Raw genomic sequence first — 27,536 nt, forward strand, 5'->3', positions numbered from 1 at the left:
AAATAAAGGAAGCAACACTTCCAGAAGATCATTCGGTGCTGTGCACTGCCGTTTCTTCATCTTGGGCCCATGAAATCACGAACCCAGAAATTTTACATGTGATTTTGGGACTGCTATTCCTGAGTCCACAGATACCATTTTATCCCTCCATTCAACACATCCACACTCCTTCCCAAATCCCGCTCTGCTGGTGCACTTGACTCCCTGAAATAGTCTGGATTATGTTTCCATCCTATAAGCCCTGCTCTGTTGGAGATCAAATTTGACTGAGGTTTGTTTGGGATTCCTCAAGTGAGAAAATGGAATATATATCTACGAAAAAGCATTTTGTTGGTGGTGGTGGTGGTAAGGGCTAACTGGATATTTTCTCTCTATTTCAGACAATGCACCACACCAATCCTAACAAGTATTTACAGAAGTCTGAATTTTCAGCTGGGTACAGTGGCTCATGCCTGTAATCCCCAGCACTTTGGGAGGCCGAGGCAGGCAGATCACCTGAGGTCAGGAGTTTGAGACCAGCCTAGCCAACATGGTGAAACCCTGTCTCTACTAAAAATACAAAAAATACTAAATTAGCCAAGTATGGTGGCGGGTGCCTGTAATCCCAGCTATTTGGGAGTCTGAGGCAGGAGAATCGCTTGAACCCGGGAGGTGGAGGTTGCAGTGAGCCAAGATCACACCATTGCACTCCAGCCTGGGCAACAAGAGTGGGACTCTGAGACTCTGTCTCAAACAAACAAAAAAACAAAAGGAAGAGAGAGGAAGAGAGAGGAAGAGAGAGGAAGAGAGAGGAAGAAGAAGAAGAAGAAGAAGAAAGAAGAAAGAAGAAAGAAGAAGAAAGAAGAAAGAAGAAAGAAGAAAGAAGAAAGAAGAAAGAAGAAGAAAGAAGAAGAAAGAAGAAAGAAGAAGAAAGAAGAAAGAAGAAGAAAGAAGAAAGAAGAAAGAAGAAAGAAGAAAGAAGAAAGAAGAAGAAGAAGAAGAAGAAGACTGAATTTTCCACCAAAGAACCCACCTCTTTCAGAGATGGTAGGAGGGGAAATTAGGTTCACCATTTTCTTGTTTTCCTCTTTGTCTTTCTGTTTTCATTTTAAAAGAACTCAGAAGGAAGCATGTAAAATAATTTTCCAAAAAAAAAAAAAATGAGTTGGCAAAAACACAGAGCAGATTTGGGGAAAGGTGGATTTTCCTAGACTTGGTTCTATCAGCTCTTTTTCTGATGTTGAACAAATACATGTAACTAAGTTATTTTTTAACACCTCTTCTGCCATTTTCTATTTTCTGTGAGGCTCCCTGCTCAAAATATGGAGATGAATTTCTCATAATTGTAGATATGAAAAATTGTAGAATCACACCCAATTTTATAGTGGATTGAAGTATACTGGTTTAGGTTACCCCTTCCTACCTTGGACGTAGATACTGAAGTCTTCTGAAGCTTAAAATATGAGTTTTTTCAAACGAAAAACATTTATTTGATTTAGAAAAATAAGCCAATAAATGTGCTTAAACTGGCTGCCAAATGCTATAATAGTAATAATCCTGCCTCCCCACTTCATGCATCCATGTAAATATCCAGGGTGCTGCTACTCACATCACTGACAATGTCCCTGGAGGCCTTGGCAGCCACAATGGGGATGGCATCACTTCGCAAGTCGTAGCCTTTCTTTTTTGCTTCTTCATTGGCAAGTTTGTATAGAGTCTACACAAAGAAAGCCAGAGTTAAAGCAAAAGGTTTGACATCAACAATTCAGACATTATTAAGTGAGTTATATCCTAAAATTTAGAAAAGGATAGGAACTGGAGACAATTCAAGTTTCTGGCAACAGTGGAAAGCAAATAAATTATACTCTACCAAAAATACTATATAGCATTAGAAATAAATGGGGTATATCAATGAACATTAGTATATATTGATATATTAACCTATTATATATCATTATAGATTAATATGCTATACATAGATCAACATGCTATACATATCAGCATAGATTAACACAATCTAGTAATACAGATTGATGAGCAAAGCAGCAATCTATACATACCACTAAGTGAAAAAAAATGGCAGAACAATGTTTAATAACTATTTATATGTATGTAAATATATTTTTATTCATTTTTATTACCTACAATTTGTACAACAATCATGTAATATTTTATAATGTTTAAAAGACAAATAAGAAAAATTAAAATATAACAAAATGTAGTTAACAACTATAATCGCAACTTTCTAAATTTTGGGTGTATCATATTAGTAAACCATGTGTCTATAAAATTGCATTTTACTTTTAAAAAAGTCAGTAATCAATGTTGTTAATGGAGAACACTTCTTCCTCATGCCTAAGGTTTTCTTTCTATAGACAAAGCTCAGTTATTTTAACTGCGGCCTTTTCTGTCCCTTTACTCTCTCTGCCCTGGGGAGGTGCAGTGATTTACTGATGTATCTAATTGGTAGGGATGGAATTAGTGGGCATGTATATTTTGGCAGAAATAATGGGCCAGTATTTTATCTAACAATCCTCTGAAATGTCTAAAATACTACTCAGTCCCACTGACTCACTTTGGAAATCGCCATGAACAGAAAAGACAATATGACTTCAGTTTGCCAGTGGAATCCCATCAAATGTAATATTTAACACAGAGATGAAAGGTTGGATGGGCGGAGTGTGAAATCAAAGAGCCGCATGCACCATGACAGCTGAGGCTCAAGAATCTCCACAAAACTAAGTACAGACAACACCACCACAATATAGCACCACAGATTCTGGCCCCTACCTCACTGTAGTTGATTTTGTTCTGCCTTGCCAACATAATCTCTGGTGTGTCAGGCATTATGTGGATCTGCGTCTTGTCTTTGTCCCAGGCCTCCGTGTATAAACGCTATTGAAGAAGATAAGATATTGATTAAAAATCATTTGAAATAGAAATGACAAAAAGTTCATTTAAAACTATTATTACTGACCTAATTAGGAAAAATAAGCCAGACTTGAATATGAAGTATTCTGCTGGAAGTGTGAGTCTTATTACTAGTTATCAAGATTGAAACTGGGAATAATCAAAATTATTTAGAGGATTTCAAGCATGTAATTTAGAAGGTAAATGTGACCCCACGCCTTCATAGATAATTTTGGCTCCATTAGTCATTAAAATATAATGACATCTTCTGGCATCTTGGAGAGACTTGAGGCAACTGGGGCTCACCTTGTTCATGTTGAGGGCATTGTTCTTGGCCAGCACCTGCTCCAGAGAATCAGTCACACTGGTAAATTTCAGCTTGTCCGGAGGCTGGCGGTAGATGTTATCGCTCAGTATTTCAGCAGCTCTCTTGCACTTGACCACATCCACAGACCCAATGGGGACCCAGCCAATGCCTCTCAGCCACTGGAGATCTGACTTATAAATATTCTGAGAAGAGGAAAAAAGGCAAAAACTCTTCATCAAGACCACAATATTTAGGGTAAATATGCAAATAGAATCAGTAATAAAGTGCAATTCTGTTTTCTGATCATTGAAAACAAGCTCATTGTATAAGGCAAACTAAGGAATTATGCTCAAAAATGACCCAGAAATCTCTTCTAGCCATAATAAAAAGTTATCAAATATTTCAGGTTATTAGGAGAGGAGTGATCCCAAGGAATATCTTCTGTCAGTTGGTTCAGTGAACACTATCATAATTATAATATCCCTATGCAGGGAAGAATACCAACCTGGAGTGACAGAAACCACACACATGCCCAACAACAGGCCCTTAGTGAATTGATTTTAGGCCTAGGCAAATGGAACACTCTGAAGCCATTAAAACCTTCACTGTTTAAGAATATTGATGACATGTAGAAACGTCATTAAAACAATATGAAATTTTAAAGTAGCACATAAAACAACGTGGGTAGATAAATTACATGAATAAGAGTGGGTTTTTCTAGTGGTTGGATTGTGTTGGATTCTTATTGCCTTCAATGTATTCGTCCATATATTTCAAAATATCTGTAATGCCTTTAAAAACACAGTTAAAATATAATAGTGATGTAGAACTCTGAAGCCGAGATCTTCAACAGCTGTAACGCTGTCCAAGATTCAGGGCAATAAAATTTAATTGCTTATTTATTAAATGAACAATTTCATTGTGCAGGGCCCCAGTCTCTTCCTCAACAAGTCCTCAGGATGGAAGCACAGACACCTAAATAAAATCATATTGCCATATTTTTATTTCTCACTTCAAACTTTTTTTGCTAAAGATTTTTATGTATCTATTAAGTATTCACAACTACTTCACAATCATAGTATTGGATCTTTGCTTGGCTCATTAGAAAGATTTCACCTGTCACAGCAACTAAGTAGAAAATAAAAAACCCATATTTTGTAGTCTAGACAAAAAAACTATTAGAATTGGCCTGTGCTGACTAGTTATTGCCCCACAAATAACAATAGCGAGAATGAAAACAGGATGGGCGCGGTGGCCCACGCATGTAATTCCCACACTGGAATGCTGAGCAGGGCGGATCACCTGAGGTCAGGAGTTCGAGACCAGCCTGGCCAACATGGCGAAACCCCATCTCCGCTAAAAATACAAAAAATTAGTGGGGCGTGGCAGCGGCAGCCTGTAATTCCAGCTACAGGGAGGTTGAAGTATGAGAATCACTTAAACCCGGGAAGCAGAGGTTGCAGTTATCCGAGATCGCGCCACTGCACTCCAGCCTGGGCGACAGAGGGAGACTCTGTCTCAAAAAAAGAAAGAAAAAAAAATGAAAACAGTAACAGTTTATACCTCTGGAATGCTTTTTAACTTTCAAATACTTCCCACATTATGAAGGTCATATCACAGGGTGAGGAAGGCAATCCAGAAAAGGTGTCCAACAAATAGACAGATGGTAAGCAATCTGTCAATGTTGTCGTTGTATGGGTGACATCAACCCTTTTAAACTATCTTTTCTGTGCAGGCAAAGCCTTTCTTTTTGGAAAGAATTGCAAAACACAGAGTTCTGTATGTCAAAAGCTACAGAACAGACGTGGGAGTTTTCTCAGGTAGGCTGTAAGTTTTTAGGAACAACCAATTAATGTATCATTATTACGAATTCGTTTTAGTCTCCAAAACTTGCCAGTGCTTCAATTCCTTCAAAGTTTATAAAATACATAGTGCAGGAAATGTGCCTCTCATATCCAGATTTGAGACAGTGCATCTGCTTCCAATAGGTAGTAGGTTCTGTCATTACCACATGGCTCCTCTCCAGAGAGCCAGGCTAAGCAGAAGTGTCTGTGAAACAGTCCGGAAGTGTACAGACCCACAGAGTTCTTCTATTTCACAAGCATAATATTTAGTGTGGCAGTAGGCATTAGAATTCAATAATTCTTTGTTTTGCAAAAGAAGCCAAAAACAAATTCCACGGTAATTTTTTGAAGTAAAAATATTTCTTCCTTCCTTAAAAGAATAAAATGTCTCCCTCTAGCGGACCCTGAATTCTAATGTTACTTAATTCCCAATTTGTTTTTTTATAAGACCAAGTCTACTTTGTAAATTTTACTTTCTTATGAAGTCCATTAATGTATTCATATGAAAGCAATAAAATTGTATTCTGATTTAAATCTTATTCATGGACCAATCAATCTTAACTTGAGTAATTCAATGAATTATATATAAAGGATAATTTTCACATAGTTTAAATTATTTCTATGCATAGCTCCATTTATAGATGCTGTACTCACGTCACTCTGGAGGTCATAGGCCTGCCGAGCATGGATGACGTCGCTCTGGTCGGGCAGGCATGTCCACTCGTGCAGGTAGTTCTTGTAGTCCACGTCGCTGACTAAGGTCTGGCACTTCTTGGCCAACACCACCCCCAGCATGTCCACTGGGCTGCTGAACTTCGTCTTCCACTTCTCAAAGTCCTTTTTATATTCCCTGTCACTCTGGATCTTGGCCACATGCATGGACCACATCATCTTGGGGTCATCTTCAATGTTCCGGGCTCCAATGTGGTGGCCAAGTTGCTTCCGGTAACCATCTTTATATTTGTACTAAAATGAAAATGCACAAATCAGGTTTTTTTGTGTAACCCTTTAGAGGCCACAAGTCTGTGCAAAATCAACTTGCTTACATCATAGTTCAACTGACTTTCGTTAATAAGCACTAACTCAAGCCAGTATCCTGGCCTTCATCCTGGAAGCCTTTATGGAGGTAGAAAAATAGATGGAATTCATGTAATTGTAGTGTATACCCCAAGTCACCTACAGCCTAGTACGAAGGGATACCTCTGAAAACAGGAAGTGAATATGTGGGGAAAAGGTCACCTGTGGAAGTCAGGGAGAGAAGATTTGAAGCAGGGAACCTGTAGAATTGGATTCTATGCACTAAAAGCATGTCAGGAAGAGGGTGCACTTGGTGGAATAGTGTCTTTAATAAACAGTAAAATGAGGGACTGATTCCTGCAAGGACCACCTGTAGTAGCACCAAAGGAGAATATTTTATTATTATTATTTTTTACTGGATTCATGCATTCAATGGCAGTGGCAAGCTTTTGGCATCATTTTGAAAACTGATTGTATTTGTAAAACTGACACAGCAACCCAACTGGTTAGATCATGCTCTTAATAAGGTCATGGGTTCTAGCCTCACATGTGCTGACAATGTTTTTATTATTCATGTCCAATGACTTCATTCTGGAATCTAAGGCAGTTATCCAACATACATGCTTCTAGTCTCAAAGACAGCTGACTGAGAAAGTGTAGGTGAGTCAGCAAAAGGCAATATGGTACAGTGGAAAGGAATGAGATTGTTCAGGGTCTCAACTCCCCCACTCACTAGGAGTTTGATTTTAGGCAAGTTGCTTAAATAATCCACAAAATGGGGATAATGATGATATCTACATCCTAGGGCAGTTATGAAGAGTAAGTGAGACAATGCATGTAAAGCTCTTAGCAAAGAGTTCTCAATACTTCTTGGTTATTATTATCTCATTATTTATTATTGTTGGCATAAGTCCATTTGCTGGGAGGATCCAACATACATAAAGTTGAGTCACTAACATATGATTCCAATATAAAGGACAGCAAGTGGGCCTTGATTTTTAGAGCAGTCATTTGTTCCTCAAGAATCCCTGAGGCACCAGAAAAGGATGACAGTTTTACTCTGGGTGGCACAATAAATGGCTAGGAGCTATTGTTAAGAGTGTGACCTTGGCTAGGTGTGGTGGCTCACGCTTGTAAAACCAGCACTTTGGGAGGCTGAGGCAGGTGGATCACCTGAGGTCAGGAATTTGAGACCAGCCTGGCCAATATGGTGAAACCCCATCTCTACTAAAAATACAAAAAATTAGCTGGGCGTGGTGGTGAGTGCTTGTAATCCCAGCTACTCGGGAGGCTGAAGCAGGAGAATCGCTTGAACCCCGGGTGCGGAGGTTGCAGTGAGCCAAGATCGTGCCATTGCACTCCAGCCTGGGCAACAAGAGCAAAACTCTGTCTCAAAAAAAAAAAAAAAAAAAAAAAAAGAGTGTGACCTTAGGTCAGTAGTCACCTCTGGTACTGATCAACTGCCTTCTTTTCATAAGGGCGAATTTCAATAGCAAGCACCACATGTGTTTTCAAATACTATCTATTCAAATGTTACATAAAGCCAGGCCCTGAATCTCACTGGCAGAACCTAAGTTTATGAGTTATATTTTCTATAAGCTTTTCTATAAGCCTGGTGATAATTCTTACCTAAGCATCTCTAAGCCTGCAGCTTCACTCTAACAGTGTCCACGTGAATGAATCTTTCTCTATGCTTGGTTGACCAGTTTTCACCAAAGATGCTGTGTCCTACAGGTTACAGACCCCTCTTATAAACATCAAGATTTTCATTTCCCTTAAAACTGAGGTTTTGAAATATCCCACACAAATATATCAGGATATGTTTTCAAAGATCCAGGAAAAGTTCTTTTCTAAGATTTAGTTCAGTGAAAATGCCACATTAGATTGATCACAAACTCAGAATGGCATTGACAACTCACATCACTGATGATGTCCCTGGAGGCCTTGGCCGCCACGATGGGGATGGCATCGCTTCGCAAGTCATAGCCTTCCTTCTTTGCTTCTTCATGAGCAAGTTTGTACAGAGTCTAAATTTGGGGGAGAAAATCAGATGCTGACATTTACATATAAAAACTGACAGAGGACTAAGACAATTCACTAAGTTCTCCACAGACAATGCCTATAATAGTCTTACTTTTGAGAGTTCTAAGTCTTCTACATGTTTGCTGAAGTGAAGACTCAAAAATGAGGCTGGGTGCGGTGGCTCACACCTGTAACCCCAGCACTTTGGGAGGCGGAGGCGGGTGGATCACCTGAGGTCAGAAGTTTGAGACCAGCCTGACCAACATGGTGAAACCCCATCTCTACTAAATATAAAAAAAATTAGCTGAGTGTGGTGGTGCATGCCTGCAATCCCAGTTACCTGGGAGACTGAGGCAGGAGAATTGCTTGAACCTGGGAGATGGAGGTTACAGTGAGCTGAGATTGTGCCATTGCACTCCAGCCTGGGCAACAAGAGTGAAACTCCATCTCAAAAAACAAAACAAAACCAAAAAAAGATACCCATGAAAACCAATGCACCTTTATTTTTTACTTTAAAAATTATGTTGAATTAAGTATATACACATATTATAGGTTGTTTTAAAAATGTTTAGTTAAAAGAATAAATCTGGTTTAAAAATTATAGGAAAACATAAGCTGAAACTCATAGGTCTAGTGTGGTAAAATGTGGGTGGGAGGGAAAGGCTTAACTGTTGATCATGGCAATCAATTCAACTCACATTTATTCTGCCCTGACCCTGTGTCTCTGACTGTGTGGGGTACTTGGGAATCAAAGAGGAGGTTCAGATCCCTCTCAGCCTAGAGGTTCCTGGGAGAACTGATGGAGAGACTGATAACCTGTGGAAGCAACTGCTGAAAAGTCAAACCACATTAATAATGAAGAGCTCCAGAAAGGAGTCATTTATTCTGAATTGAAAATCAGGGAAGTTCTTGCAGATGGGGTGACCATAGAGTCAGACTTTGAGCAGAGTTTCAGTAGACTAAGGTGGCTTCAAGGGCAGAGAAAATCACGTGAATCAGGCACCACTGTGGAGGGGAAGCAGAGGGGTGTTGAAGGAAGTGGATGAAGCCCCAGGGAGGAGTCGCTGGAGAGGGCTCAGAATAGCCCGGAGTCGGACTGTGAACGCCTGATTCTAAGAAGTTGGTGTCTAATTCTACAGAAAATAGGAAAGCAGCCAAAAAGCTCTCTTTTTTTTTAACACCAGAGGGAAGCACCCATGGCAGTGTCCCAGTCTGGGTGGGTGCAATAGGGGGCTGCAGATGAAAGGGGGAAGGGCACCTGGGCCTCCTGGAACTGGCAGCCAAGTAGCTGCACTAACACATCTCTGAGCTTTTTCAGCAAAGACAGAGTTGAGAATTCCAGAAATACTGACTGGCTAGACACGGGGGGGAGGGGGGCCCTTTGTTTCCTGAAATTCCTGCACATATAATGCGTGGTTTCCTGGAACAGGACCTATATTATAGGTTTGGCTAATAATTCAGTCCTTTCTGACTAGGGAGTAAGACTTGACGTTTTTAGTTTTTGGTGACAATTAAGAGCTAGCTATACAAGCACTAAAATTATAGTCTCATTTCCAAAATAAAATTACTTAAGATGGTGGCAATTCCACCTAAATTCTCTAAATTATGCTCTTTATGTTGTTGATTTATGCTGCCAAAGAAACAATATTTTCCTTGCTGGTGGCACAAAGCCAGGTGAAATAACTAACACATCAGCTGACAGAATCTTAGATTCACAAAAATCTCCATAGGCTTATATCCACAGGCTCAGTCTAAGAAGAAGAAATTACAGAGATAAATGCCAATCTTTGAACAGAGATAAATTACCAAACGCATAAACGCAGGATGGAAGAAACCTAGCTTTAGCCCACATAAGAGGTCTCAGAGTTTAAGTTGGTCTCAAGTTCTGTGTGCACCAGCAGTGACAGCTGCCAATGTACGCTGGGAGCACAGGATGCAGAATAGAGGTCAAATGTCCAGAAAAGGAAATACGATAGTTAAGTGTATTCTATGCCAGTCATTCACCACTCATAGTATTTTGCCCAGTTCTGAGAGTCACATTTTACTAGTGATGTCATGTGAGGAATGCCCAGGAGCTTGGGATATGGAAGGTGAACCTGGGGTGAAGGTGGCAGGGGAGGCACCCTGGTGCTGCTCTCCATCTCCGGCACAGATTTGTTCTGTGCAGCTTCAGAGGACTACGTGAGTTTGCAGAGAGAAATGTTGTGACTCAATACATCAGAAGGTTTCTCATAAATTTTCCAGAACAAATGGACTGATTTATGAGATCAGCTCCTTGTCATTGGGAATCCTTAAGCAAAGGCAGGTCAAAAACCTATTTGTGGGGAGGGGGACCTTTGCACTAGGGTGGAGGCTTGACTCTCTGCCTAAGCGTCTGTGATTCTGGAATGATGGCACGTGGCCCTGTGCACACTGAAAGTGAAAGGAAATGGGCTTGCTAATATATACACGGACAGATATTTCTCTGTGTGTGTGTGTGTGTGTGTGTGTGTGTGTGTGTGTGAGACCTGGTGGTACTGTGGATTTTAGTTCTTGCCTTTAATCTTATACACTAAAAATCTTAAATTTCGATCCTAAACCACACTTAGGAACAATATACAGAAAATATGTTTACTAGTTACGCTTCAGCATAAAGGGGAGATACATATATAGGTCAATTGCTAATTTCCTAATTTCAAAAAAGAATAAAAGAAAATGGTCTACATAATCTCATGGTTACAGCTTAAATAATTAGTTCTTGTCATTTGTATTTCCTAAATGATAATTCATATTGCGTAAAGTTTGACATTTATGATGGTGATTGAGAAATGCAAGAGTTGTTATTCACATGAAGCATGAAAAAGATTCTTTCTAAAGCTGTCATTTGGTATCACATCACCACACAGCAGATCAACTGAAATAAGCAGCAGCGTGCAAATGTCAAAGAATCTGCTCTCACCTCACTGTAGTTGATTTTGTTCGTTCTTGCCAACATAATTTCTGGTGTGTCAGGCATTATGTGTATCTGCGTCTTGTCTTTGTCCCAGGCTTCTGTGTATAAACGCTATCAAAGAAAATACACAAATTCATCAGGAAAAAAGTTCTGTGTATAGTTAATAGGAATTTTAGGGCCACAAAAACTTTAAAAACAAAAAAAGAAAAGGTTATGGATCTTATACACATTATGTGTTTTATGCACATCTTTAAGTAATAAGATCATAGTGGAACATGTACTTATAAATGCCTTATAAATCTGAAACGTATGTTAACAATTAAAAGGAAAATGAGAATAAGCATATTTTATGCAGATTATTTTTTCATAAAATATGCCACTTTATCAAAACCAGGAAACAATAACTGAAGTAAATATCAAAATATACATGATATATATCAGTTATTAATAGATGACAAGCCAATAGACAGATAGATAGATGCCTTTTATTGCTCAATGCTCTTTCTGTCCTCATTAATGTTTCTTTTGTGTTGATTCAGCTTTAGGGGCCCCACTTTGATTCTCAATTTTGAAGTCTCACCTTGTTCATAGTGATGGCATTATTTTTGGCCAACACTTGTTCCAGAGAGTCAGTCACACTGGTAAATTTGAATGTGTCTGGAGGCTGGCGATAGATTTTATCACTCAAAATTTCAGTTGCCCTTTTGCATTTTTCCACATCCAAAGAGCCAATGGGCACCCAGCCGATGCCTCTCATCCACTGGAGATCAGACTTGTACATATTCTGTTGACACAAATAGTCAATAAATATTTATCTCTGTGTTAGCAATGCATTTTCATCTGAAGGATAAGAGATCAAGTAAAAGCATTCTCAAAATTTAGTTTGGTGGATGGGCCAGGTATCACACAACATTCCATTTCGGTCTGAAGGGTTAAAGGATTAAAATACCTATGGATAAAGGCATGCTATTTGCCTCCTGCAGGGGCTGGAGAGCTTGTGCCATATATATTGCCATTTTCTCCAAGGGGTGTTAAATAATTTCCCACCTCTGCACGTTATTATGACTCTCAGTACTCACATCGCTCTGGAGGTCATAGGCCTGCCGAGCGTGGATGACGTCGCTCTGGTCGGGCAGGCACGTCCACTCGTGCAGGTAGTTCTTGTAGTCCACGTCGCTGACTAAGGTCTGGCACTTCTTGGCCAACACCACCCCCAGCATGTCCACTGGGCTACTGAACTTCGTCTTCCACTTCTCAAAGTCCTTCTTATACTCCCTGTCACTCTGGATCTTGGCCACATGCATGGACCACATCATCTTGGGGTCATCATGTATAGCTCGGGCACCAATGTGGTGGCCAAGCTGCTTACGATAGCCTTCTTTGTACTTGAACTAAAAGAAGAAAAAGATAATCATCTGCCTTAACTTTTAGTAAAAAGTAATCACTAAGCGTAACTTTCTCTATTTAAAAAAAATTTTCCCTGAATATATAAATTATATGATAGATGTAGAAACCATTTAGAAAATAAACGAAATATATGTCATATATCATCACATATGAAATATATCTCTTATATAAAATATATATCATATAAATAGGCATTACTTTAATACATTATTTAATGTTAAAGTCATTCTATTAGAATTTAGAATTTGTTTTTAAAATATTTAATTTTCAGATGTATAAGTTTCAGGAGATTATGCTGCAATGACAATGACAATAAAAATGAAATTCTCCTGCATGGCTTTTGTATGCTCACTGATCCAAAATTTCATTGAGTATCTACTATGTGTCAAGCACGGTTCTAGATAAGCAATGTAGATTCAATAAGAATTGTCTTTGCCTGCAAAGAGTGTCTGTATATTTATACACAGGAAAAAAAAATTTAAGATGTCATTCTGCCACTAAAATAATTCTTTATGATTCGTGTGTGAAAATATAATTAGAATAGAAGTCATACTGTATATGGGTTTGTGCCTGCTCTTTTCAGTTATTATATAAGCATTTCTATGTGTCATTAAATAGTCTTTGCACACATGACTTTCTTTTTTTTAGAAAGCATCTCTCTCTGTTGCCTAGGCTGGAGTGCAGTGGTACAATCGTGTCTCACTGCAACCGCCAACTCTTGGGCTGAAGTGATCCTCCCGCCTCAGCTTCTGAGTAGCTAGCACTACAGGTATGCGCCACCACACCTGGCTAATTTTTAAGTTTTTTGTAGAGATAGTGTCTTGTTATGCTGACCAGGCTGGTCTCGAACTCTTGCCCTCAAGTGATCCTCCCACCTTGATCTCCCAAAGCACTGAGATTACAGGTGTGAGCCACGGTGCCTGACCTATACGCATGATTTTTAATGACAGCAGGTATTTCATTATATGGTATTTAACCCTTCTGTGATTGTCATTTATTCTTAAATTATGATTACTTCTCATATTTTGGAAATAAAGAAAAAAATCTAGAGTTTTTTTTTGTTTGTTTAACTTCATAGACAAAAGAAATGGAAAGATAAAAATTTTTAGAAATGTGAGCAAATCCTTTTTTATTATACTTTAAGTTCTAGGGTACGTGTGCACAACGTGCAGGTTTGTTACATATGTATACATGTGCCATGTTGGTGTGCTGCACCCATTAACTCGTCATTTACATTAGGTATATCTCCTAATGCTATCCCTCCTCCCTCCCCCCACCCCACGACAGGCCCCAGTGTGTGATATTCCCCACCCTGTGTCCAAGTGTTCTCATTGTTCAATTCCCACCTATGAGTGAGAACATGTGGTGTTTGGTTTTCTGTGGTTGCAATAGTGAACAAATCTATCTTTTAAATAGAGCAAATATTTGTAGCCCATGACCGGATATGGAAACAAACATATGTTCCATATGAATCGTTGAACTTTGAATAATGTGTCCTATAATTCAGCCCTTGTAGATTCATTGGTTCATACAGCATAGGTTGGGTTTTGAAGAAACCCTACAATAAGTTCAATTGTATATGAGAAATACATCATTGGAAAAGCCAAAACAATTATATGAACTATAGTCAAGTATCTAATACTTTTGTTCAGCAAGAGATGGACATGTTTTGAAGTGTATGTTGCTATGGACTCAACCATAACTAGAATTTGGCCTTTGTGTTGATAACTCTATTACCATTATTTTAAACCATTCATTGAAACAATAAACTGTTAGCAACAGCTGTAACCTCATGGCTTACTTGTGCCACTCTAAATCCAGGAGAGATAAATAAATCTTTGAGCCACAGCTAAGGCAAAGAATTTTCCAAGTATACTTACTTCACTTGCAATATCTCTGGAGGCCTTGGCTGCCTTGATAGGAATGGCATCTACCCGCATATCGTAACCTTTCCTCTTGGCTTCTTCTAGGCCAAGCTTATACAGTTTCTAAAACAGACATTAATAATAAGTTAGATTTAGAAAGTGCATTGTAAGGAAAATGTATCCTGCACTATGAATATATTGCTTACCTCACTGTAATTTACTTTGTTTTGTTTTGCTAATAAAACTTCAGGGGTGTCTGGCATAATGTGGACAGTGGTTTTATCCTTATCCCAAGCTTCTGTATAGAGGCGCTAAGAGAAACAGAGAGACATGACTGGTACAGGCCAGTAATAAATAGACACATGCAGACAGTCTGATTTTTAATGAGAATCAAGAAATTCAGCTCAGTGAATTGGTATTTGTGACATTTTTAGGTCTAGATGTCTTGTGTCAATAAGAAGCACAATAGTTTAAAACCACATTAGTACCAAGCAAAGGAATCAAAAATAAGTTTTCTTTTATAGAAACAGATTTCAGTGTTTCCATAAACAAAAAAATTAATAACCTCCTCAAACAAAGATAAGACTTACATGATTCATGGTAATGGCATTGTTTTTTGCCAAAACCATTGGTATGGAATCCATAAGGCTGGAAAACTTAAATTTATCTGGGTGCTGACGGTAAACGTGGTCACTCAAAATCTGGGTGGCTCGTTTGTTTTTCTCATCCTCGAGAGAACCACTAGGCATCCAGCCAATGCCTTTTAGCCACTGAAGGTCTGACTTGTACAAATTCTGAAAGTGCAAGTGACAAATTTGTCATAATTAAATCATTTATCATAATTTGCCATAATTAAATCATTTGCCCCTAAATAAAAGTTCATATTATATTATATATATTTTAATACTTGAATTATTAGAAAATTCTAAATTTTTGGTATGAATTATAAATCAACAAAATGTTCAGATTAAAAGCGTATTTTGAAAAACATTTTAAACAGAGGCACATAGAAAATGACTCAATCCTTTGATTGTCTAGCTCAACAATCTAGAGGCTTCCACCAAAGTAATGGGTCTTTGCTGGGTCTTTGTGGAATAATGTTGCCTCCAGATGTTTGGGTGACTAGATGGGGCTTGGGCATTAGTCCAGGGTAATTGTGTAAACTCAACTCCCCTCACGACGGGACTCTGATACTTTAAAAAGCAGACATCATGTTTTGTTGGCCAAAGGAAAATCTTAGACTCACGTCGCTCTGGAGGTCATAGGCCTGCCGAGCATGGATGACATCACTCTGGTCGGGCAGGCACGTCCACTGGTGCAGGTAGTTCTTGTAGTCCACGTCGCTGACTAAGGTCTGGCACTTCTTGGCCAGCACCACCCCCAGCATGTCCACTGGGCTACTGAACTTGGTCTTCCACTTCTCAAAGTCCTTCTTGTACTCCCTGTCACTCTGGATCTTGGCCACATGCATGGACCACATCATCTTGGGGTCATCTTCAATGTTCCGGGCTCCAATGTGGTGGCCGAGCTGCTTGCGGTAACCATCTTTGTATTTGTACTACAGAAAAAAAAAATGTGTCTTACTCCTTTCAAAATTAACTTCTGTTGCCATCTTTGTGGCAAATTACAAAGCACATTAACTCTAAATATTTTACTAAGCCTAGAGAGCCAAAGACTTCAGTCTTTTGATATGAAAGATTAAAGGCTAAATTCAGCTATGAAATTCCATACATAATAAATGCATCCTTGATCTTATCCTCATCCCACACTGCATGGGATCATTTTATTCCATTGTAATTTGTTGCCCCTTAGATTTTGTTCAATTTGAAATTAAATTGAGACTGCTTTGAAGTGACAAATTGCAATCAAATCAATATCAACAAAGGATAAAATCTTACTTCACTGGCAATTTCCCGGGAGGCTTTTGCTGCTTTGATTGGTATGGCATCAACAGGAAGATCATAACCTTTTCTCTTCAGCTCCTCATAACCCATTCGGTAGAGTTTCTGTTAAGAAATGAAGATCACTATGTTCCCCATAGACAAATATAGCATAATGATCAAATGTGCTAAATATTTTGAGTCCATGAGAGTAGCATCTGTGCCCTAGAATACTCAAATGTAATTAGAAATTATGCCCATTGATTGCTAATGATCCTGTTTTAAACTTTAAAGCTCTTCAATTACCTAAATCAGCAAAATTGTCAGCTCTTCCCAAATATAGTCATGCATTGGTTAATGACAAAGATACATCCTGAGAAATGTATTGTTACGTGATTTTGTCCTTGTGGGAACATCACCGAGTGTACTTATGCAGTCCTAGATGGTACAGTCTACTACACACCTAGGCTATATGCTATAGCCTATTCCTCCTAGGCTACAAACCTGTAGAGCATGCTAGTATAGGCAACTGTAACACAATGGGAAGTATTAATATTTGTGTATCTAAATATGGCTAAACATGGAAAAGATACAGCAAAAATACAGTATGATTATGGTACTATGTTATGGAACCACCATTCTGTATGTGTGCCTTTGTTGGCCAAACTGTTGTTATACAGTGCCTGTCTACACTTGCAAGAATCAGGCAGAAGTAAAACAATAGAGAAATGAAATGGATTATTATTTAGGTGCTGTTTTTCAATTCACATTGGCTGTTTCATTAGAAGTTTTTGTTAGAAAAGAGCTATGGCTTTTCATCTAATTATTCTAATGAGAAAAAATCATGCCTAAGGGGTTATCTCTTCCATGTAGCTGATGCATTGTGAAATAGTCTGTCTCCCAATATGGGACCATCCAAAATAGGATCCACATCTATAGGTAAGATACTGAGTCCACCATAATTTCTAAAACTTAAGATGTTTTGAAGAAAGTTTAAATAATGAATTTTAAAAGCTTAAGCAAAATAATTTTTTTTTCAGATCTGTGACATAACTTAAAAATTGAGAATATAATTTAAATGTACTTTTATCCAGAAACCAGATTATTTAAAGTGCCTGTTGATCTTGGACTTGTGTTTATCTGTTAGTCCTTTGTGGCATTACTTTGATACACTCTTTAATGTTAAAGTCATTCTATTAGAATTTAGAATTTGTTTTTTTTTTTGTTTTGTTTTTTGTTTTTGTTTTTGTTTTTTTGAGACGGAGTCTCACTCTGTAGCCCAGGCTGGAGTGCAGTGGCCGGATCTCAGCTCACTGCAAGCTCCGCCTCCCAGGTTCACGCCATTCTCCGGCCTCAGCCTCCCAAGTAGCTGGGACTACAGGCGCCCGCCACCTCGCCCGGCTAGTTTTTTGTATTTCTTAGTAGAGACGGGGTTTCACCATGTTAGCCAGGATGGTCTCGATCTCCTGACCTCGTGATCCACCCGTCTCGGCCTCCCAAAGTGCTGGGATTACAGGCTTGAGCCACCGTGCCCGGCCAGAATTTGTTTTTAAAATATTTAATTTTCAGATGTATAAATTTCAGGAGATTATGCTGCAATGACAATGACAATAAAAATGAAATTCTCCTGCATGGCTTTTGTATGCTCACTGATCCAAAATTTCATTGAGTATCTACTATGTGTCAGGCACGATTCTAGATAAGCACTGTAGATTCAATAAGAATTGTCTCTGCCTGCAAAGAGTGCCTGTCCACACTGGGAAATGCAATACAAGCCATCACCCTGTGATGATATGTATAACAATGGACTGCAAGGAACATAGAATACAGACTCCCCATTCTGCCTGACACAGTGAGTACTAACATTTCGATGTTCAATCTACAAGCCACTAAATAAAGAATCTAAGTCATATGTAGTTCATTAATTATAATAATTCAGGGATTCAAAGAACTTCCAGAAAACTTCACTGATTTAGAAACAATCAAAATGAGCTTTCTGAAAACACATGCTGAATTTGAAAACTTACATCACTTGTGTTGATTAAATTTGCTTTAGCCAGAACAATGTCAGGCGTATCAGGCATGATGTGGATCTGAGTCTTGTCTTTGTCCCAAGCTTCTCTATAAAGTCTCTAAAATAAGAAATAAGAATTTTTCAGTGGTGTTGTTAGATTAGTGAATGACACAGTTGGCTTCAAACAGAATTGCTGATTTTATCTTAATTAAACATTATACGGAATTGATATCATAAGCAGAACAACATAACATAAGCAGAAAATAGATGCATTATTTCTTGATTTATCTGGAACATAAGCAGAAAATAGATGCATTATTTCTTGATTTATCTGGAACATAACTGCCTTTCAAAACGGAGATTATGGGTCACATTTTCAAAGTTACAGAAAATCCTGCCTACAAGAAATCAATCTAGGTAATCACATGCTTTGCCAATATTATCAAATGAAACAGGCTTCTCCATCTTTTGGGTTGTGTCCCTCAGTGTTTAACTGAGAGGCAGCCCTTGCCTTTTCAAAAGCTGTCTTATTCAAAGTGTGCCTAGAAGTCAGGGAGTTTTATTTCCTATGTGGCTTGTTATTATTTTGACACAGAGTCTTACTCTGTTGCCCAGGCTGGAGTGCAATGGCGCAATCATGGCTCACCGCAACCTCTGCCTCCTGAGAAAAGTGATTCTGGTGCCTCAGCCACCTGCGTAGCTGGGATTACAGGCAAGCGCCAGCATAGCAGGCTAATTTTTGTATTTTTAGTAGAGACAGGGTTTCGCCATGTTGGCCAGGATGGCCTTGAACTCCCCATCTCAGGTGATCTGCCCACCTCAGCCTCCCAAAGTGCTGGGATTACAAGTGTGAGCCACTGTGTCCATCTTCCATGTGGCTTATTATTTATAATTACACCTCACAATCATTGTGAAAGATTAGGATTCCCAAAATGATTTTTTTGGGGGGAATTTATCAAAATCTCTTTGATGTCCCAAAGCCATCCTTATGTCTCTTCAACAGAAGACAAGGGGATCCAAACAAAAGTTTCATTGACTTACTAAAACTAGGATTTTCTTTTCTTTTTTTTTTTTTGAGACAGAGTTTCACTCTTGTTGCCCAGGCTGGAGTGCAATGGCACAGTCTCAGCTCACTGCAACCTCCACCTCCCAGGTTCAAGCAATTCTCCTGCCTCAGCTTCCCAAGTAGCTGGGATTACAGGCACCCACCACCATGCCCAGCTAATTTTTGTATTTTTAGTAGAGATGGGGTTTCACCATGTTGGCCAGGCTGGTCTTGAACTCCCGATCTCAGGTGATCCACCTGCCTTGGCCTCCCAAAGTACTGTGATTACAGGTGTGAGCCATCGTGCTCGGCTAAAACTAGGAAAATTTGATGAAAAACAGAATATTTACACAGGGTCAGAAAATCTCCCTGCCAGATTACTTATCAATTACAAAGGATAAAATGGTTACTCAACAGTATAGCAACCTGGCAATATCACTTTAACCAAGTGTTTAAGTTATTAGTAATAGAACAAATTGATATCCTGTGCCTCCTGATATGAGGTACTGAGGAGGACACAATGTGTGATCTCCTACTGAAAAGATAATCTGAGTCTATCACAAGGACCCACCAGAAAACCCAAATGGAAAGAGATTCTACAAAATAACTGATCTATGTTCTTTACGAATGTCAAAAACTTGGAAGGCAAAGAAACAGTGAGGAACTAGTCCAGAGTAAAAGAGACTAAAGACATAGCAAGTAATGCAACCTGTGCCTGAGAAAATATTTTCTGAGCCAGAAATAAATCCTGAGCCAGAGAAAATATTTTCTTTTCTTATAAAGGATATTAGTGATAAAATTGAATAAATTCTGTAGACTAGCAGACTAGTGAAAATTAATTTTGTGATTTTAATCATCACAATGTGATTATTGAGAATATTCTTATTTTTGGGAAATACAGGCAGAATAGGCATCATGAAACAATTTAATTTCTCATAGAGATATATAGATATACGTCTAGATCTGAGAGAAAGAAAGGGAGAAAAAGAGACAAAAAGAGAAGGCAAATGTGGTAAGATGTTAACATTTGGGGAATCTGGGTATATGCACACACACATACACACATATGTGAATTACATGTACTATTTTTTCAACTTTTCTGAGTGCCTGAAATTATTTCAATATAAAATGTTTTTGGTCTGATTCCTTAAACTTGTCCATTTCCCTTTGAGGTGTGCAGCATGAGATGTGTGTGTATGGTACTTTTCTTTTTCCTGCACATGTTTGCCATGGTGCATATAACCCAGCGAAGTCAATTAAGACCCTCAGCACCAAAACAAAGGCAAGGCTTGTTAATTTCCACATGCGTGTATCCTGGTTCTGCACTACCCTTTTGGATTTAGTAACACCAGATTTTCTCTTTAAAACTTTTTTTAATTTCCATATATTCGTGGGGGCACAAGTGCAACTGCATTGTGGTAAAGTCAGGGCCTTCAGTGCATCCATCACTGGAGCAACACACATTGTACCCACTAAGCAAACAGCAGAGTTTCTCTACCTCCTAACCACTGATATTGTGTACTAGATGATTCTTTGTTGTGGGGGCTGCCCTGTGCATTGTGGGGTGCTTAGCAGCATCCCTGGCTTCTACCCACTAGATGCCAGTAGCATGCCACTCCCCAGTTGTAAAAACCAAAAATATTTCTAGATGTTGCTAAATGTTCCTGTGGGGCAAAATTTCTTCTGGTTGAGAGTCACTAAGTTAGACTATTTCTTCAATGGCATGCACCACTTTCACCACATGGAATGCAGAGAAAATGCTGTTATTATTTACACTAGGATAGGCGCATCAGTCTATTCAGAAGGAGAGACAGCAGGCTGAAGGACCCCAGCTGGCCCGGGTTTTGTGTGGTGGCCCTGAGGCCTGAGAGCTCCATATTTCAGCATTCCCCAAACTAGAGCGCACTGCTGGGAAGTCCTGTCCCGAAACACGTATATTGATAAACTTCATGATCTCTCTCTTGTTTCACAGAGAGAAAAGAAACTTGGATTCCAAGAAGGGGGAAATATTTTGTACAAATTTGTTGTTTTCTCAGTTTGTTGGATTCTGACTGTCATCATAAAATAACAAAAGAATAAGTAAATGCTTAAACATTCATAATGAACCTGACAGGTCAACATTTACTATACATTCTGGAAATCAACATTATAAAAAGTCTGTAAGGGGTTAGTTAGGAAAAGAGGAACTACAGTTTATCAATGCTTATTGTAAGCTGATTATGGGCTTATATGTTATATAAAACTTCTGATATATATGATATATGTAAAGTATATAGCATATTACATATAGTATATATATTCAGATCCTTCTAAGACCTACAGTATATACATATTTAGATCCTCCTAATAACAGATGGTTATTATATATCTATTTAAATCTTCTTACCAATTACAGATTTCAGGGCACACACTTCAATACCCTGTAATGTTCAGGGTTAGGCTTTTAGCTGAGCAGTGTTGAGTAATCTTTGCCTTCTTTGCATATAATTACTCCACCCTGCTATGTTTTATTTATTTTTTTCAATAAATATTTATTGAGTACCTATTATGTGTTAGACACTGGTGTCAGAGCTGTTGAAGAAAATAAGTTGAAGATGAAATATATACTTATTTACGGTGACAGAATTATCCGTTTATCTTGATTCAGCTAAACTAAAAGCACTATAATCATTTGTCAGGAAATACACTCTTTATAACACATCAATTGTGCCTGTGTAAGGTACTCAGAATCTTTCCCCCTCATACACTCTACCCCAACAAAAAACATCTGGGTGTTTCATGCACTCAAGTTTCAAAGAAAAAGTTTGTTCAATCATTTTCCCATTACATTTTGGTTAAATAATAAATAAGCTTTGGGTGACAAAAACTGACACTGACCTATTTTTACACGATTCAGTGTAGGATAGTTGCTAATTCAAATAAAGCGATCCAATATAAAATGTTATGTGGTGATGTATGAGGCAATGCTTTGCGGTTCTACTCATTTATTAAGCAAGCGCTATTGAGCAAATACTAGGTAGCAGGCACTATAATCTATTTTATTTATTTCCAGAGTGCTACTCACATCACTCCTATTTTTGGCATTTGTCTTTGCCAGAACTATGTCCATGGCATCAGGAATGCTGGTGAACTTGTTTCTGTCTGGAGGCTGACGATATTTTTTCTCACTGATGATTTCCGAAGCCCGCTTGTTCTTTTCTGCCTCTAAAGAACCCAAGGGACTCCATCCTATGCCTCTCAGCCACTCTAGGTCAGATTTATATAGATTCTGTGAAAAGACAGAGCAAGCCATCAAAATCCCATTGTCACCTGGATCCTAGATTCAAGTGATTCTATGCATTACAAACAGATGCATTTTAGATTTTCAATAACAATTCCTAGTTTCACTTCTCTTTGACTAAATAGCTACTCATATAAAATATGAATTAATATATAAACTATTGCATATAATAGAAACTGACCTCACTTTGCAGTTCATAAACTTTCTTAGCTTGCACAACATCGTTCTGATCAGGCAGACATGTCCACTGATGTAAGTAGTTCTTGTAGTCCACGTCACTAACCAACTCCTGACACTTCTTGGCCAGTACCACTCCCAACATGTCCACTGGACTGGAGAACTTAGTTTTCCACTTCTCAAAGTCCTTCTTATATTCTCTTTCACTCTGCATTTTGGCTACATTCATGGACAACACAAGTTTTGGGTCATCTTGCAGACTCCGGAATCCAACATGGTGGCCAAGTTGCTTTCGGTAGCCTTGTTTGTATTTAAACTGAAATCAGAGAAAACACAGCTCTTTTAGTACACAAACAAAGGCCGAGTTAAGCTCAACTTGCTTTTTTTTCTTTTCTTTCTTTTTCTTGAGACACGGATCTCGCTATGTTTCCCAGGCTGGTCTTGAACTCCCAGGCCTACTCTTCTAGCTTCAGCCTCCCTAGTAGCTGGGATTACAGGCACATGCCACCTCACTCAGCTTCAATTTGCCTTGTTTTCGTGTTTGTTTTCCAAAACCGAAATGAGAGAAGGGTTGTCTATGCTACCTTAGTATGGAATGTTTACTTACTTAAACTAAGCCTTGTTTACATGGAAGCTTCTGAAGAAATCTAATGTTGATACATAGAAATGTAATGTATCAACAGAGGTTATAAGAAATTAATTCTAACTAGATGCAGAAATATATGTTTGGTTGTGCTAGCTATTGTGTATTCTGACTTTGGGGTTGTATTTAATATAGCTCTTGTGATATTATTATGGAAATGATAATCCTTATGGGCTAAATGACAGAAAAATCAGGAAGATACATGACTAAGTAAATACACCTAATAGTGGAGACTAATTTATTAAATAGCAGGATTTTTTTGTGGCTTGCCATGTGGTTATGTCATATAACCTTGTCCTTGTCCTGTTTGGGATCCATATCTTGCATGTGCAGATGGCTAAAAATAACTAAATATGTTAGATTAGGAAGAAAATTCCACAAGAGCTCCACATACTGCCAAATGGATCAAAATGATTACATAAATTTAAGACAGTAAAAGTAAAATTTGGTATTTGGATTCAATTGAGAAAAATTACATTAGTACTAGATGACAGTAACAACAGTGATAACAATAATGAGTATAATAACGGCATTTACTTGATGTTAGGTGCTGAACACATCTTATACCTTACATGATACCCAGCTTCATTATTACATATATCAAATATTCAGGAGTTTAAGTGGACTATAATTCAACATAAGCAATCTGACAAAATTGCTTTTTAAAAAGTAGTGCCATAGATTCTGTATGGGGCACAAATAAGCTCTCTGAACTGACCTCCTGTATCAAGAAAACAACACTAAATTTTGAGGGATTCTATTTTGACAGGAGTTTTGAAAAAACAGCATAAATTACAAATAGAATGATCAGAAGATTGAAGAATGTATAAAACTGAAACGAAAGGAGGGCAAATATGAAAAAGTCTGAAAAGCTATCAAGTGGAAGTGGAAATAGGCTACTTGTGGTGGTGTAGAACAGAGATCTAGAGCTTATCGGTAAATTATTTACTTAAAAATAAGAAGCTATATAATGGCAACTGGAAATGATCTAACAAAGAAATGACCTGCCCTGAAGGACTCCAAAATTCCTTTAAAGAATTTTTTTATTTTTGAGACACCGTCTTGCTCCATTGCCCAGGCTGGAGTGCAGTGGTGTGATCATGGCTCACTAAAGCCTCAACCTTCCGAGCTCAAGTGATCCTCCCATCTCAGCCTCCTAAGTAGCTGAGATTCCAGGCACACACCACCATGCCCGGCTACTTTTTTATTTTTTGTAAAGAAAGAGTCTCACTCTGTTGCCCAGGTTGGTCTTGAACTCCTGGCTTCAAATGATCTTCTTGCCTTGGCCTCCCAAAGTGCTGAGATTACGGGAGGGAACCACTGCACCCAGCCTCCAAAATTCTTATATTTTTAAGTATCTACAGACTTTTGGAAATGGAAAGAAGGTAGGATGCTGAGTGGGAGATTAGATTAAATGTCCTTTATCTTCCAACTCTAAATTCTATGATTCTAATTCATTAAATTAAATACTTATAAAAATAGTTTTAATTTTCTGAAATTTTACAAATACAAGGACATTTGAAATTGAGGAAAATACATCTCTATAATAGTGGGAAAGTTCACTAATAGTTCATTTGAGAGTAAGATTTCAAAAGGTTCGAATTAATGGGTTCACACAAAAAGAAATGAGGTACTATCAAATTGTTGAGTTGTTAGGAGATTATTGATTCTTCAATTCCTAAACTATCTTTAGCATATAGCATTAAATGAAAATGAGTTTACACATCATTATTGCTTTAGGCTTATCATCTCGTTGATTTATTTTAATAAGGGATTGACCTGCAAGCTGGAGAGTGGGTAATAATGTATCATCATATTAGTTTTCCCACATTTCTGGAGTGCCAGAAATTAAGTGAATTAAATAAAATCTTCCCTTATGTTCTTAGAATTTATTGTCAGATTCCATTTTTAGGCACTCTTTTCCTCCACTCTGTACTTCAACCTGCATATTAACCAAATCCCTGTTTTCTTTTAAAGATTTTAATTAAGAGGTCCTGCTTCCCTATGAAATCCTGGTAATTTATTTACTATAACCAAGACCTTCTGAATTTTTGTGGTTAAGTTTTGGGATTAACAAAATGATATGCTAGCAATATGCAGAATATCTAAGTAAAATACTTGTAAAAAATTAACCAATAGAGACAATACCTAGTTTTTCACCAGATTTGCTACCGTTTCTAATCATAACTAGAATCTACCTTTGGGAGAGTGAGTCTATGAACTTTAGACCAGATTTTCAGCAGAAAGAAGAATTAAGTAAGCCCTTAGGAACTTAAACCTAAATTTCTGGACCTTCTTGGATTTTTTAAGTCCCAAGGTAATTTATTACAATTATATAAGTGCAAAATGGGTTAAACTGAAATAACTGACAGCCTATTTTAAAAGATGTGCATATAAAATCTATCAGCATCAGTTTGTTGAGGTTGATTTATTATCTGGCACTTTGAATTTATCTAAAATAGACAAGTGGAAAACAGGAAAATTATTATATTTTCAGGAAAGTAGGGAAAACTTGCAATCTTGGGTCCTTTGTAATATCCCCAAGTAGAGCATCTTACTCTAATGGATCTTAGAGGTCTTCAGGCCCGACCTCTATTCAGGAAGCCCCTTTGGACATACAAACAGTGAAAAAGAAGAGTGAACTCTGGATAAATGAAGAGGGTAGAAGAAAATGAAGGAAGCATTATATTTTGAAAGGTAAAGCCTATCTATAAAAATAGTTACTGACATTAAGTTACCTGATTCAGATAAAAATATATCCTTCTAGAATTCAAACTAGTACTCACATCACTAGCAATGTCTCTTGAAGCTTTAGCTAGCTGTACAGAAATCGCATCAACTGGGAGATCATAGCCTTTCTTCAAAGATTCTTCCCATCCAAGTTTATAGAGTTTCTGAAAATTAAAGATATTCTTCAGCATTATTCTGCCTATATAAAGAATCTCAGCAGATTATTAGGGAAAAGTTTACCTACAGAGTGAATATCAGATCGAACATCATCTACCCTATCTTTAAAGATATGGATAAAAATAAAACAAGTTGTTTAAAGGAGTAGAAAAAGCACTGGCTCAGCATCATATGACCTGGCTTTAATCTTTTTTGGCTGTGAGAATCCTGGTGGTATATTTTATCACAGCCTCTGCTGTTCAGAAACAATATGGTCATATCAGGCATATCAGGTACTTTTCTCACTGCTGTTAAATACCACCTTGGCTTACTATTTTGAAGATAGATATTAAGATAATTGCTAATAAAAACAGGTCACAACATTTTAATTAGCTAAGTGATAAAAGCAATAAATGAAATACTTTTTATAAATTGCAATAATTTAGTTGCAATCTTTCTGAGTTGACTTTACTGATTGAATGGATGTATGTGTGTTAGAACTGGGTAATAACAAAAATAGCTCATAGTTATCCAGTACTTTCCATGGGCCAGGCACTGTGTTGAGGATCTTACACAGAATTTCCCATTTAGTCCTCATGGCAATCCAATGTCATAGGTACGTTTATGGTCCCAACTTTAGGGATGAGGAAAGTGAGATTTAGACAGGTAATTGAGTTACCCAGTATCATACATCTCAAAAATGGCAAAGCATCTCAAAAATGGCAAAGCCAAAACTCATACCAAGTCTGTTTGATGCAATTTTTACCTTATTTATGTGTTTATTTATTAGAGATAGGGTCTCCCAATGTTGTCCAAACTGGATTCAAACTTCTGGGTTCAAGGGATCCTCCTGCCTCACCTTTCTGAGTAGCTAGGACTACAGGTGCATGTCATCGCACCCGGCTGTTTGATGCAATTTTTTTCAACAATTATCTATTGATTTCCTGCTTGGTATCAAGCACAATGAACACAGAGATAAACAGACACAGAACCTGCTCCATGAAGTATACAGTTGTGGCTGAAGCCTTTGCTCTTAACCACTCTATTTTGCAACATCCTGGGCTAATCAGTGTGTCATTTCCAAACTTCCATTGCTTCAACATTTATATCAGTATTTACTATTACATTATTTTATAAGTTCATAAGTTTCAATACAAAACCCTTACAAGTAGTTTTTATGTAACTTTACCTGACTATACAGTGTTTGATTCTGCTTGGCTTGTAAAATATCAGGTGTATCAGGCATCACGTGAACATTGGTCTTATCTTTATTCCAATCAACGGTGTATAAATACTAGGAAGTGGGAAAAAAAGACATGAAATTGGAA

General features: G+C 37.9%; 1 protein-coding gene across 50 annotated transcripts in view; it reads right to left on the reverse strand.

Moving 5' to 3' along the window:
* NEB (nebulin) overlaps positions 1-27,536 on the reverse strand; it is a 225,846-nt gene that overhangs the window by 123,499 nt on the left and 74,811 nt on the right. For all 50 annotated transcript variants that reach the window (XM_077956975.1, XM_077956985.1, XM_077956984.1 and 47 more), the window contains exons 51-68: positions 27,398-27,502; positions 26,109-26,216; positions 22,684-22,995; positions 22,287-22,490; positions 18,191-18,295; positions 16,182-16,289; positions 15,530-15,841; positions 14,874-15,077; positions 14,490-14,594; positions 14,299-14,406; positions 12,091-12,402; positions 11,592-11,795; positions 11,018-11,122; positions 7,977-8,084; positions 5,695-6,006; positions 3,196-3,399; positions 2,770-2,874; positions 1,589-1,696 (exon numbers count right to left, since the gene is read on the reverse strand). In XM_077956975.1, coding sequence (XP_077813101.1) covers positions 1,589-1,696; positions 2,770-2,874; positions 3,196-3,399; positions 5,695-6,006; positions 7,977-8,084; positions 11,018-11,122; positions 11,592-11,795; positions 12,091-12,402; positions 14,299-14,406; positions 14,490-14,594; positions 14,874-15,077; positions 15,530-15,841; positions 16,182-16,289; positions 18,191-18,295; positions 22,287-22,490; positions 22,684-22,995; positions 26,109-26,216; positions 27,398-27,502 — 3,129 coding nt within the window. The remainder of the gene's footprint in view (positions 1-1,588; positions 1,697-2,769; positions 2,875-3,195; positions 3,400-5,694; positions 6,007-7,976; positions 8,085-11,017; positions 11,123-11,591; positions 11,796-12,090; positions 12,403-14,298; positions 14,407-14,489; positions 14,595-14,873; positions 15,078-15,529; positions 15,842-16,181; positions 16,290-18,190; positions 18,296-22,286; positions 22,491-22,683; positions 22,996-26,108; positions 26,217-27,397; positions 27,503-27,536) is intronic.

This window comes from Macaca mulatta, chromosome 12, assembly GCF_049350105.2.
Source record: "Macaca mulatta isolate MMU2019108-1 chromosome 12, T2T-MMU8v2.0, whole genome shotgun sequence".
In the NCBI taxonomy this organism is placed as follows: domain Eukaryota; kingdom Metazoa; phylum Chordata; class Mammalia; order Primates; family Cercopithecidae; genus Macaca; species Macaca mulatta.